The sequence below is a fragment of the Cyprinus carpio genome, chromosome A3 (genome assembly GCF_018340385.1).
Source record: "Cyprinus carpio isolate SPL01 chromosome A3, ASM1834038v1, whole genome shotgun sequence".
NCBI lineage: Eukaryota > Metazoa > Chordata > Actinopteri > Cypriniformes > Cyprinidae > Cyprinus > Cyprinus carpio.
The window spans coordinates 22683355-22696632 of record NC_056574.1 but is presented as its reverse complement, the minus strand read 5'-3'; the positions used below and the strand labels follow the sequence as shown (position 1 = coordinate 22696632).

The 13278-nt window shown below is 38.8% G+C and overlaps 2 protein-coding genes across 5 annotated transcripts; both read left to right on the top strand.

Moving 5' to 3' along the window:
* Nucleotides 1-112: 112 nt before the first annotated feature.
* aldh16a1 (aldehyde dehydrogenase 16 family, member A1) lies at nucleotides 113-8306 on the top strand. Of its 4 annotated transcripts, none has more exons than XM_042724313.1 (17): nucleotides 113-248; nucleotides 399-496; nucleotides 1289-1388; nucleotides 1492-1618; nucleotides 2014-2171; nucleotides 2303-2380; nucleotides 2893-3239; nucleotides 3545-3703; nucleotides 3818-3974; nucleotides 4470-4545; nucleotides 4690-4795; nucleotides 4969-5099; nucleotides 6485-6652; nucleotides 6776-6980; nucleotides 7083-7268; nucleotides 7450-7575; nucleotides 7775-8306. In XM_042724313.1, the coding sequence occupies exons 2-17, from the start codon at nucleotides 410-412 to the stop codon at nucleotides 7949-7951; spliced, it is 2388 nt and encodes a 795-aa protein (XP_042580247.1). In that variant the 5' UTR covers nucleotides 113-248; nucleotides 399-409; the 3' UTR covers nucleotides 7952-8306. The 4 variants fall into 4 exon arrangements, with proteins under 4 accessions (XP_042580247.1, XP_042580241.1, XP_042580253.1 ...); XM_042724319.1 differs by having other exon boundaries at nucleotides 141-302; nucleotides 1495-1618; XM_042724306.1 differs by having other exon boundaries at nucleotides 141-302.
* Nucleotides 8307-10515: 2209 nt separating this feature from the next.
* Nucleotides 10516-11896, top strand: LOC109064941 (ferritin, middle subunit-like). The gene is made up of 4 exons (XM_042724492.1): nucleotides 10516-10793; nucleotides 11004-11150; nucleotides 11295-11420; nucleotides 11524-11896. The coding sequence occupies exons 1-4, from the start codon at nucleotides 10692-10694 to the stop codon at nucleotides 11677-11679; spliced, it is 531 nt and encodes a 176-aa protein (XP_042580426.1). The 5' UTR covers nucleotides 10516-10691; the 3' UTR covers nucleotides 11680-11896.
* Nucleotides 11897-13278: the final 1382 nt, after the last annotated feature.

The window sequence follows — 13278 nt, the reverse complement described above, 5'->3', positions numbered from 1 at the left end:
TGGGTTGTGTGTTTTCAATAAAATTAATTTCTAATTATTTAAAAATAATACTGTATTTACTTTTTGGCGGCTTGCTATTATTATAGACTGGCTATTATATACCACTTTGCAGGATTCTCTTGCGCGATCTGGCAACACAATACAACCCAGGAAGAAATACCAGCGTGGACTTGAGACCTCACGTTGAGTGCTCTGTTGAATTGTTTAATGTTTACTTCGGTACTTTCTTGCGATCGAGAATTCGTCAGGTCCTGCTTGTTGTAGTTAGAAGTCTACTGGACAGCTTTGCACATTTGATCGCTGTAATTAAGTGATATAATCACTGCACACTCTGTATTAGTATTTCATATTGAATTGGCATATTTTTCAGAAGTCAGTAACAATTGTTATTTCTATAGGTTAAATTGTTATGGCAGGTACTTCGACAAAGACTGTGCACGACATCTTTCAAAATATGGAGTATGGACCATCCAGCACGAGCACAGCAACTGCACAGGTAACGTTAGAGCGCTGATTCCTCGGGTGAATTAACTTTGTATCTTAAATTCATTTTTGATACATTTAATCATCAGTTTGTTACTTGTGTATCATTTAAAGCGTCATTGCATACTGCCACCTTTTCACCCAGTGTGTAAATGGTTTACGTGTGGTCTTACATTAGGATGCAGACAGCTCACGAGAAAAGCATGTGACAAGATGCTGGTGGTCCTCTTGCTGTAAATTTGCATTAAAAAACAATGGATGTCTCAAACGAGTTCACTTAAAATGAAAATTCACTCATTACACACTGATTACACATCCTCAACATGTACCAAGTCCATTTTTCTTCTCAGGTGAAACACAAAATAACATCTTTGGTAATTGCGAAGTGACAGAGTCACCAACTTTAGGCATCTTTTTGCCATGCAGTTAAAGTGAATGGTGACTGAGCTTGTCAATGTTTATATGTCTTATACAGTATCACACTTAAAAGCCAAAGAGAAGTCATACAGGTTGGAACAACATTAGTATAAGTACATTTAATTTTCTTGTAAACTACACTTTTAAGTGCTGTGAGCAGAGTTCAATATAGTTAACTGTGAATGATCCACTGCAACATTCACCCTGTTTTCACAAAGCCACTCTATTGGTTCTCTCAGAGAGGTGGAACAACCTAACTACAGTTTGTTTACTCAAAACAAACATGCTTGTTGTTTGAATTATCAGAGAAATAAGTTTGTGTGCAATATTCATTTTACTTAAACACAAACTCTCAGGAAGATGTCCATTTTCTGTGTCCTTCTCTCAGTCATGGCTGGAGAAACACTCTCGCATTCTCGGCTTCTTCCTTGATGGGAAATTTTTCAGCCCTGCAGACAGACAGACCCATGATGTGACCGATTCCAAAGGTAAGCAATATTTGATCTTTTCCTCAAGTTCATATCTGTTATTTAATCTGTCATGTAATGATAAGATAACATCTCCTGCCCTGCTCCTCCTGTCTTTGTACAGCAGCGGTGGTCTGCAGCACTGTTTGTGCTAAAGATGAGGATGTTGCATCTGTTGCCTCATCTGCAGCTGGAGCCTTCAAAACCTGGAGTGAATTGAGCTGTTACCAAAGAGCCAAAGTGTTACTCAAGTACTAGAGCTTAACTTAAAGGGATACTCCACCCCAAAATGAAAATTTTGTCATTATTCACTTACCCCATGTCGTTTCAAACATTACGGTTGAATCACTGATGGCAGATGGAGTATTCTGACGATGCTTTTCATACTTTCCTGGACCTTGACACTGTTATTTATTTGGCAGTCTATGGGACAGTCTCAAGCTTGCCTGTTTTCATCCAAAATATCTTAAATTTTGTTCCGAAGACGAATGAAGCCTTTACGGGTTTGGAACGACATGGGGATAAGTGAATAATGACAAAATGTTCATTTTGGGGTGAAGTATCCCTTTAAAATAATATAAGAAATAATGAACCTGTCACAGTAATAGTCATGTTATTTCAGTATGAATATATGTCTGTGCCCCAGGTTGGCGAGTGTCCTGCAGAGACACAGTCAGTGTGTGTCTGAGCTGTGTGAGCTCTCTCAGTCTTCTACTTCTCCCGCTGTGCTCATTAGACTGGCCCAGTACTATGCCAGCTGGGCTCAACTACGAGACTCGCTCATGCCTGAGTGGATCCCACAAGGTATGTCAGCGTTTGTTTGTGTATATGAGTCTGAGAGAAAGAACTTGTTGAAGACAGTGAGAAAATGTGTTGTATAAGTAGGAGGCATGGTTGTACAGTAAGTCTCATGTCATGTTTTGTCTCTTCACTAGGCGTTGTGGCAGTGGTTGTTTCAGACGACTGTTCAGTCTATTTTCTTCTGCTTAAGGTTTTGCCAGCTCTAGCTATGGGTGAGTCTTTCTCTTGAAACATGATATGATACATAATATATGAACAATAATATGATACTTTCTTTTCTCTCCAGACATTCAAATGATGAATGAAGTGACATAAATATATATATATATATATATATATCTATATATATATATATATATATATATATATATATATATATATATATATATATATATATATATATATATATATATACATTAAGTTAAACTAACAGAAATGTTGCCTTGGCACTAGCTGAAATAAAATGACTATATTTCATTTTATTTTAGTTAATTTTTATTTTGTTTTAAGTAATACGTTTTTTTTTTTATAATTTTAGTTAAAACTACAGTTAACTATAATTATAATCCTGCTTTAACAAATAGTATATATAATTTATTTATATATAATTTAAGTTGTTACTCATAAATGTCAAAAACTAGTAATCCTTTCTGTATGAGATGTGAGGGTGCAAACCAAACTGTGGCTTAACCATTATTTATTTACATGTCTATTTATTTTTTAGGCAATGCTGTTATTGTGGTGCCTGGCAAGACTACCACTCTTCCTGCCCTTCTGTTGGCTCAGCTGTTTATGGAGGCTGGGATCCCTGCTGGAGTGCTGAATGTGGTCACAGGCAGTGAAGCATCACTGGGTGCCAAAGTGGCTCAAAATCCACAAGTCAACTACCTGACCTACAGCGGAAGACAACAGACTGGAGAAGCCCTGGCTAAAGCAGTGGCTGGTTGGGGAGTCCCCATGTCTTTCTCTCTCTCACTCAGCTCGGTGTGCCCTTTTATCATCTTTGATTCGGCAGACCTCGACAGTGCTGTGGATGGAGTGATAGAGCTGGCCTTCAAGAAGAAAAGAGATGTATGAAGAAAAAAAGTATATATTTATATATACAGTATATAGTTGACAAGTTTCCAAGGATTTCGGCAAAGAAAATAGGAAAATATTGTTTGTTATTTCTGTATGTGTTTAATATTTAGGTATCTAATATTTAATATATACTAGTTATTTATTTTAGTGCTTATTTTCAAAAAGAAAACCAGTTGACAGCACTTCTGCAGTACCGCCATAGTTTGCTAGGGGTGCTCATTGATTAAACTACTTGTCATGTATAGAACAAATATAATTATTATCTTTTTGCCTGCTTCTCTCTTTCTCTTGTCCAGTTCCAGTGGGTGCTCTGTGTGCAGGAATCAGTGTTGGACAGTGTTGTGGCCAGGCTGAAGTTAAGAATGACTGGGATGAAATGTGTTCCACTTGCCACTGAGGCTGACAGGAATCTTATAGATGCTGCAGTTCAGGAAGCCCAGCAGCAGGGGGCGACAGTGTGTAGACATTTAAGTTTAGATGTCACCAAATATTTTAGGATGGATTTTTTGAAGCTTTTAACGGGCGAATGCTTCCATCTTTTTGTTTTCTTGTTGTTTCATATCTTGTAGCTGATTCAGTCATGTCCACCTGCTTCTACTGGTGCTCTCTACCCACCTACTGTACTGTGTGGACTGGCTCCTTCCTGCGAGTCTGTGATTTCACCTCCTCCAGGCCCTGTGCTGCCTCTCATATCCTTCAGGAGCTCTGCTGAGGGAGTTACACTCGGTGAGGCTGAAAAAAAAATAAGAACTGATTAATAAGACTTTATCACTTAAAGCCTGGAATACTCTACACAAGTTTTGCCCGGATTTTCTGACAATTTACAATTTGGAGAAGTTGATGCTAATTGCCGAAAGTCAGAGCCAATCTGAGGATCTGAGTTGACAGATTAAATAGAAAATAGTGTAGTGTTTGATAGTGTTTAGTTTCAGATTATGATTCCGTCCAGTAAGAGGAAATCAGAGATGTTTGATATTTTTAGCCGATTTTAGAACACATTGTTTTCATTTGTCACGCAACTCCTAGCAACAAGGTGCACGTTTCTGTATGAGTTGTATTGTGTAGTGTATGATGGACCGTTTTCCTTTGTCACTCTTTACCAAGTCGGTAAGTGTATGATGCCTAGTGTTTTAAAAATCTGTTCAGATTTTAAATGTCAAGTAGTGAATTCCAGCCTTTAAGTGAAAAGTTGAAGATTTTGTGATCTGTGCTTGTGTATAGGAAACCACAGTCCTTATGGTCAGACGGCCTCCATCTGGACTGAAGATTTGACTCTGGCTTTGGAGTCTGCAAAGAGGTGCATTCATGCTTGATCAAGTACTTGGGCAACCATCAGTTGTCTTGATTTCATTTTGATCTTGATCTCTTACTTCTTACTTACTTACTCTTACTTACTTTTATCTCTTTTTCTCTCACGTCCTCTCTTTTTCTGTCTCCATAGTCTGTGTGTGGGTTCAGTGTGGGTGAACTGTCATTCTGTAATGGATCCTGCATTGCCTCTGTGTGGACGGAGGGAGAGCGGGAACTGCACTGATGGAGGCAGAGAGGTATATTATGGTCACATGTTTAGTTTGTGTACTGAGAATGGGATTCAGTGTTGTCTACACCATTGTTTCAGTTCCTTTGGGTTTCTGTACTATATTTCTGATTGGTTGTGTGGTCTTGTTTGGTGACCAGTTCTGAATGTCTGACTCCTTCAGTGTTTTTTGTTCCTCTAAAGGGTCTGTATCAGTTCCTTCGGCCGTCACATTCAGCCTCCTTCCCTCGCTCCAGTCCCAGCTCTATCAACTATGCTGATTTTGGCTCTGCAGCTTCCAAATTCATGATACCTGAAGGATTTGATCCTTCCAGGTGGGTGTGTTGTGGATCATAGTTTGATGGTGAACTGCAAAGTGCATGAGTGCAGGTTTTGTGTCATAAAGTGAACCGACTTGTTACAGCTGGTATAAACATAAATATCATCAAAAGTCTTTCTTGAGAAGTATTTTGCTTTAGTTGAGTTTAGATTTTAGCACTAACACCTCGTTTCTACAGGGTCATTCCCTAGTCAACTGAGCCAGAGTTTTGATTTTTTTTCCTGGTGAAATATTTAATTTCATGGATGAATATTTACTGATCATTCCACTATTTTGTAGATAGTGTTTAGAACTGTAGAGGGGGTCAAAATGTCAATTTTACCTAAGATTTGAAGCCAAATTTAAGGGCGGAAATGACTTTAGAAAGTTGGCATAGAGCAAAATAGGTCTGTTAGTAAAATCTGTTGTCTTTAGCAATCTTTGTATGCCAATGGTGACAGTTCAAAAATGGCAAAATTCACTTTTTGTGTTCTTTTTTGCAAAGTTTCAAAAGAATCTTTTAGATTCTGGTTCTTAAACCTCTTTGGTATCTTCATTTCTAAGACCACATATGGTTCAATCCCAGTGATATGGGGATCTCAATTTGTCTCCACGTGCACGTTGTTGAATTTGACCCATTTTCAGTTTAAGCCAGAAGTATAGTTCTGGCTTAAATCATAGAGACAAGTATAGTTAGAGAAGTATAATTTGTGTGACGTAATTTTTTGTCCTCAGCACAGTCTGCTGAGTTCCAGGCACAGAGTCCGTATACAAGCTAGATTTTCGGATTTGCACAGACTGTGCACAAGTGAGCACTAAGTGAGCACTGTGCTCAGTGCAGTGTGCTTTGAAAGGCTTGCGTGAGACAGAGCAGAACACAGAAAATAAACTATACCGGAACCTTTACACAGGGAGGTTTCTGAAATTTGACACAGAATGACCCTACACTAATATATAATATAATAATATTTTAATTGATTTTCTTGGTATTGTAGTGACACTACCAGCAACGGATTGTGTGGGACTTTCCACTCACCTCTCTTTGAAAATGAATTGTGATGTTGCTGGAAAACATTTTTGAGCAGCTTCCTGTACTATAGTTCACGATACTTCCTTGCACTTCACTTACTACCCCTCTGCACCATAGAAATCAAATCACAGAATACTGTAAAATGCACCCTGACTTCAAAATTTATATTGATTTTCCTTTTTTCCTCTTTTTTTTCTGTACCGATGAGTTGTGTAACATCAATTGTATGATTTAATAGTATTACTGTATTTTTAGTACTTATCCTCTGGTATTTAAAATGTGGCTAAATGGCCACTACTGCTGTCTACTAAACTCAGAACATCTCTTGTCTTCTTCTATGACCCATTTCTCTGTTTGTGTTTCTCTCACAGTGTCCCTCGCTTTTACTCCCATTTCGTGGGTGGTCAGTTGCGTAAAGCTGACTCGGGCTGCAGCAGGTCAGTGTTGGCCCCTGGGGGTGCTGTACTGGCTCACTGCCCAGACGGAGGCAGAAAGGATGTCCGGAATGCAGTAGAGGCTGCCATTAAGGTTCAGCCAGGGTAGGAGCATATGAGAAAGTTATCATGAGGATAAAACATGTGGACCAAAACAAATTTAGGTCAACCTTTTTTTTTTGACAAAATAGTGACAGAACTACTGTGACGCTCCTTCTGTTTATACAGGTGGATGAAGAAAAGCCCAGCTGCACGCTCTCAGTCACTTTATTCACTTGCTGACAGTCTAGATAAGAGGAGGCGGGACTTGGCTGTATCGATCCAGACTCAAACCGGCATCTCATTAGAAGAGGCAGAGAAAGAAGTGGAGCTTAGCGTCTCCAGACTCTCTGATTGGGCTGCACGCTGTGATATAGAGCAGGGTGGAACTCCAGTAAGAACCTACATTATTTATTAATTAGTACTGGAATGTTTGCATGATTAACCCAAGATTTCATTTGCCTGCTTTTGTAATTATGTGTCCATCTCATTAAAGTTCCCGCCCCAGGCTGGTTCCGCCCTGTCAACTCCTGAGGCTTTAGGGGTGCTGGGAGTGATTCTCCCCAATTCCAAACCGCTGCTCTCTCTGGTGTGCTTGCTGGGGGCAGCTGCTGCCATGGGTAATGCTGTTATCATGGTGCCAAGTGAGAAATACCCTCTTCCAGCTCTTGAGTTTATCCAGGTTTGTTACTTTTCAAATAAATGCATTTCTATATATGTGTATGTTTAAAGTGGTAGCAGTAGACACTTCACACTTACTCTGTAATCTTCAGACTGCCTCCATTAATGTTCATGTTTTACAAATAATCTTCACATTGCAATTTTTGTTTGTAATGTATTCGACTTCTGTTTTTTGCTCAAAGGTCCTGCAGGCCTCTGATATCCCCGGAGGTCTGGTCAGTATAATAACAGGGGGCAGGGATCAGCTGACCCAGGCACTTGCCAACCACAGTGTGATTCAAAGCATTTGGTATTGGGGAAGTAAAGAGGTGAGGGGATTTTTTATATTGGAAGAAGACAAACAGGTTTTGACATTTAGGGAATGGAAACACTATGTACCTTGGCAGGGGCGTGCATTTACAAAGATGCAGTTCTATATAACTGTATTAGCATGCAGGCCCGCTTTGAGCAAGGAAAATATTCTGTCAGCACTGATCTTATTGTATGTATGGAACTTCTTTTCTTCAGGGCTGTCAGTTTCTTCAGTACTCCTGTGTCAGTCCCCTTAAACGTCTGTGGCTACACTGTGAAGAGGAGGAGGAGAGGGAAGTGGGACGAAACTGGACCAGCTCAAATCCCTCTCTTCAAGAGGAGCTTTGGAGGAAGGCTGTGGTCTGGAAAAGTATTTGGATCCCTACTGCATAAAGCACTTATTATTAAAGTCTTTCACAAGCCATTTGGACAACAGAAAGCGACCTGGCATGTTAGGAGAACTTTCAACATTTGTTTCACTTTCGCAAAGTCATGTGAAATAAGGAAGATTACTTTTATTATTGTTCCCCATGATAGACGATTGCATCGGACAAATAAAGAACTGTTATAACATGTCTAACTTGTTTATTGTAATATAGTAAACAGGTTTTATTACAAATGTAAATATGTGTAAACATTATTATACATTACCTGTTGTCATATAGACATATGTGCTATGTTTGTTTAGAGTGCTTAAATGAAGACTGTGATCAAAAAGATATTAAATGATCAGAAAACTGGCCCAAAATTAGTGGTACTCTGTTCCACTTAACCAAAAAAAAGCAGTGGCAGCCCATCCTTGTTAGCACACATACATCATGCAGACATCTATTTGATCTGCGTTTACATCTGCAAAATGTATTTTTAGAGCGTCTGCTCATCTCCAATACATCTCTAAATCTATTCCTATCAGATGTTAAATAGACATTTAGAAAATGTCTTGAAGATGTTTGATTTTTTTTTAACAGGGATCCTCAAATCTGGCCCACAATATCCACTTTCCTGCCGAGTTTAGTTCAAACACACCTGAGCATGCTATTCAGTGTCTTCAGGTTCATTAGAAAATCCACAGGTAGCTGAGTTTGATTAGGGTTGGAGCTCCGGGGCAAGATTTGACGAATCCTAAGTGCTTTTTAACTGACGTACCTGTGCTCTGTGGGAAGACTTAAGGTGCATGGTGTATGGAAATTCAAAGAAATCCACGTGGTGACAGGTATTCTGAGAAAAAGTCCACGTATTCAGTTTTACTCCATGTGTTGAGAGCTTCTAAGAAATCCACGTGATGAGAGAGATTCTGAGAAGTCCACATATCCAAGATGTATCTTACTCTGAAGCCACATATTGAAAATGTGTTCTATTCATAATGATAAGTTTCATTTCAAAAGTTAAAAATTAATATTTCATGGTAAGGATATGTCTCACATATATATTAATAAGTTGATACTTTGATATTTAAATACTTAATATTTTGGTACTTTTGATTCGAACAGAATAATTGTTTATGTTTTAATTACAATTGTGTTAATGTTTTGATTAATACTGGTTGGGTTCAATCCATCATAAATGGATTGTTATTAAAAATGTACTAACATTAGATTTACATTTTCTATATTTGAAGGTTGTTATTATTATCCAGAACTTTATTTCCAAGTTATGGTTTGTGGTTTCTGTTCTCTATATTCTTTTTAATAAATTTACATATTATTACACCTTGACCGTCTGAATTGGATTAAATTTTGCATCAGTGCATATGCACTTAACCGAAAAAAATGAAAGTGTGTAATGTTGGACATTTCATGCACTGAACTGTCACGGCTTTAATTAGGTAGAGGGAGCGGTTATGACAAAATAACCTTATATAATTCATACACTATATGGTTGAGTAGGTACATCGTGTATAGCGCGTCATTTGGGACGTAGCTTTAAAAAGTAGCATATGGCATTACGTGTCTCCTCATTCAGCAATAGATATTGATAGACATCTAATTCTCATAACTACCCAAAAGTCTTCTTTATTAAAAAAAACGGATGTATATGAAATGTGGCGTTCTGACCCCGAAATCTGTTTACTACAAAGCTGAAATAAGGACACTTGCCGAGTTCAAGTTTGAAATGCACTCAGGTCATGCATAAGGAAGTGACATGGCGAAAATCTGCTGAGTCACAGTGACAAAGCACAATGCCCCGTCTTGTGAGTCTACATGTTTTATTGCTGACAAAGGTGAGGTTTCGTGCGCAAATTATGACACCATGCTCAGTCACTGTCACCTGATTGATAACCTTTGCATCTGAAGGCAGTTATACGGTCCCATGATATTTACCATAGTATTACATGCATGATCCTTTGACCCCTGCAAAAAAAAGTCAAGTGTGCCAAGGAAGGCAAAAAGGGCCATTTCATCTTTTCTGTAAATAGTTTAAGGTTCAACCTTAAACCTATGGTTGCTGTGAAAATACAGTACAATGTGGCACAGGTGTCAGGTTGGTTAAAAGCAAACAACATTCTGAATTATATATATAAAAAAAAATAAAAAAATCTGTACTTTGCTCGTTAACGCAAATCTTAGAATAAGGTTTACTGTTCAATATATATATATATATGTGTGTGTGTGTGTGTGTGTGTGTGTGTGTGTGTGTGTGTGTGTGTGTGTGTGTGTGTGTGTGTGTGTGTGTGTGTGTGTGTTTAATTGCCTTTAGTATATGCATGTTTAGTTACAAAACAACATGGAATTTACTGTTCTTAAAGTTTTGATTTTGTCTACATGTTACTCAAACAAAATCTATGATGTCAAATCTTTTTCTGTTGGATTCAGCTTGCTATTAATTATGAAAAAGGGGAAAGAATCGTATCTCCTTTGTCTACTGACTCTCAGCTGACTGTTTACCACTTCCTCATTCAGCTCGTCCTTTGATTGGCTGGTTTCAGTTTCACTGACGCGTCATGCTGTGAGCGTATATAAGATGAACGCGCTCTCCTTCATTTCACAGCTTCAGGACGATCTGGAGAGGTTCTTGCTTCAACAGTGATTGAACGGAACTTCGATCTCGTTGGACATTCCCTTCGAAAACCTCTCATTTCATATTTATTTTTTTACACACATTTTGTTAATAAAACGACAAAAAACCCGCCGAAATGGATTCTCAGGTTCGCCAGAACTACGACCGCGACTGCGAGGCTTTGATCAACAAGATGATCAACTTGGAGCTTTACGCTGGATACACCTACACCTCCATGGCAAGTATCTAATTTTCTAAAATCCATTTGGTAAACCATGTCTTTTGACGTTTTTTTTCCTCTTAGTTGCGACAGTGTATGCAAATCAGAATTGCAGCGTTACTTAGTGTTTACTCTTGCGTTATTTTCACGACGCCACTAATCTGCGATGAACAAACGCGTCTCTCTGAGTGTTTTCAATCTTTTCCTTATCGATTTTGTTACTTACAGACTCACTACTTCGAACGGGATGACGTCGCCCTTCCTGGATTTGCCAAATTCTTCAAGAAGAACAGCGAGGAGGAGCGCGAGCACGCTGAGAAATTCATGGAGTTCCAGAACAAGAGGGGGGGACGCATCATGCTTCAGGACGTCAAGGTGACTGCATTTGAAATGTGCCTTTTCTATGTTGAACGATTTGATATGTAAAACTGGCTCTGGATCGGTGTGTATTTGTAAGGGCCTGTTGAATTGAAGGGGAGAGAACATCACGTGCTCACTGGCCTTTCTCTTTCTCTACAGAAACCAGAGCGTGATGAGTGGGACAATGGACTCACTGCTATGCAGTGCGCTCTTCAGCTGGAGAAGAAGGTCAACCAGGCTCTGCTGGACCTGCATAAGGTCGCTTCTGAGAAGGGAGACCCTCATGTGAGTTCTGAAGTCCATGTATTAATGTATTTTAATGCCTCTGTTCCATCCTAATTTATTGACTTGAATGTCCTTGCATCATTTCTGATGTCTTGTCCAACAGCTGTGTGACTTCCTGGAGACTCACTACTTGGATGAGCAGGTTGAGGCCATTAAGAAGCTTGGTGACCACATCACCAACCTCACCAAGATGGATGCTGGCAACAACAGGATGGCAGAGTATCTGTTTGACAAGCACACCCTGGATGGCAGCAGCTAAATGCAGCCCTCTGATCATTTGCATGCTTCAAAGCCTCCAGTTATACTCTGCTTAACTCAATGTTATCATGCAGCTATGACTTTGAGAGTCTACATTTCAGAAAATGCTTGCTAATCTGTCATCTTGTGGTTTTTAGTCATCAAGCTGATACTTTTGTTTAATGTACACTAATTGGTTTTAACCAAGTGAATTTGGTGAATAAAGATTTTTGGCTGGATTGACTGATCTCTTTGTTTTCTTCAAACGGGTGTTTTAGATGTTAGTAAATACGAAAGTGGTGTCTAAGCAAGCACTTATCTTTTAGCAGTTGATTTATTCAGTCTGGCCTACAGAAAGGGTAATTATTAAACTGTGGCTTATTAAAGTCTTTCCTGGATTAACTGATACTGATGCCAAATGCTATGTTGTATAATGATTGACCTTCTAACTTTCAACCATTTATTGCAACGAGCATGTATGCAGAAATTACAAATTATATCTGCTTATGATTTATCTAGATCCACACATTAGGACTGATTGCAAAGTATGCAGTGGTTTTTAACTGCTTTCCTTCTAGACTGAAAATCGTGAACAAATCACCCTCACCTAGCCGATCTGATCTTTTTTGAACCCATACAATTGTGGCCAAAAATATTGGCCCCCTTGGTAAATATGATCAAAAAGGCTGTGAAAATTCGTCTGCGTTGTTAATCCTTTTGGTCTTTTATTTAAAATCACAAAAATTTATCCTTTCATTGGATAATAAGAATTTAAAATGGGGGGACATATCATTATGAAATGTTTTTCTCTAATACACATTGGCCACAATTAATGGCCCCCTTTTATTCAATACTTTTTGAAACCTCCATTTGCCAGTTTAACAGGTCTAAATTTTCTCCTATAATGCCTGATGAGGTTAGAGAACACCTGACAAGAGATCAGAGACCATTCCTTCATCCGGAATCAGTCCAGACCCTTTAGATTCCCAGCTCCATGCTGGTGCTTCTCCTCTTCAGTTCACACTCATTTTCCGTATAGGGTTCAGGTCAGAGGACTGGAATGGCCATAGCAGAAGCTTGGTTTTGAGCTCAGTGACCCATTTCTGTGTTGTTTTTGAGGTTTGTGTTTGGGTTATTGTACGGTTGGAAGATCCAAACATGGTCCATTATAAGATTTCTAACAGAGTCAGTCACTTACTGATATTTTTTCTGTTGGTATTTGATAGAATCCATGATGCCATGTATCTAAACAAGATGTCCAGGACCTCCAGCAGAAATATAGGCCCACAACATCAAAAATACAGTAGTATATTTCATTGTACACATGGATAAAAAGCACATTTTTTAGTTTCATCTGACCATAGAAGCCATTCCCATTTAAAGTTCCAGTCGTGTCTGATAAATGAATATGCTGGAGTTTTGTTTTTGGATGAGCTAGGAGAATTTTTCTTGTAACCCTCCCAAACAACATGTGTTGATGTAGGTTCTGTTTGACAATTTTTTTAAAGGTTTTCTGAACCAGAGACTCAACTATTTTCTGCAATTCTCCAGCTGTGACCCTTTATCTCCAGCTGTGTCTTTATCTACTCAAACTCTCCTTCTCACCGCACATTAGGACAAT

Bases quoted from the DNA above. Each gene is read 5' to 3' on its own strand.
- LOC109064941 (XM_042724492.1), top strand. From the start codon at position 10,692: ATGGATTCTCAGGTTCGCCAGAACTACGACCGCGACTGCGAGGCTTTG. The intron at 10,794-11,003 runs GCAAGTATCTAA...TGTTACTTACAG, and splicing joins GATACACCTACACCTCCATG to ACTCACTACTTCGAACGGGA. The intron at 11,421-11,523 runs GTGAGTTCTGAA...CTTGTCCAACAG, and splicing joins CTGAGAAGGGAGACCCTCAT to CTGTGTGACTTCCTGGAGAC.
- aldh16a1 (XM_042724313.1), top strand. From the start codon at position 410: ATGGCAGGTACTTCGACAAAGACTGTGCACGACATCTTTCAAAATATG. The intron at 3,240-3,544 runs GTATGAAGAAAA...TCTCTTGTCCAG, and splicing joins CCTTCAAGAAGAAAAGAGAT to TTCCAGTGGGTGCTCTGTGT. The intron at 3,704-3,817 runs GTGTGTAGACAT...CATATCTTGTAG, and splicing joins CCCAGCAGCAGGGGGCGACA to CTGATTCAGTCATGTCCACC.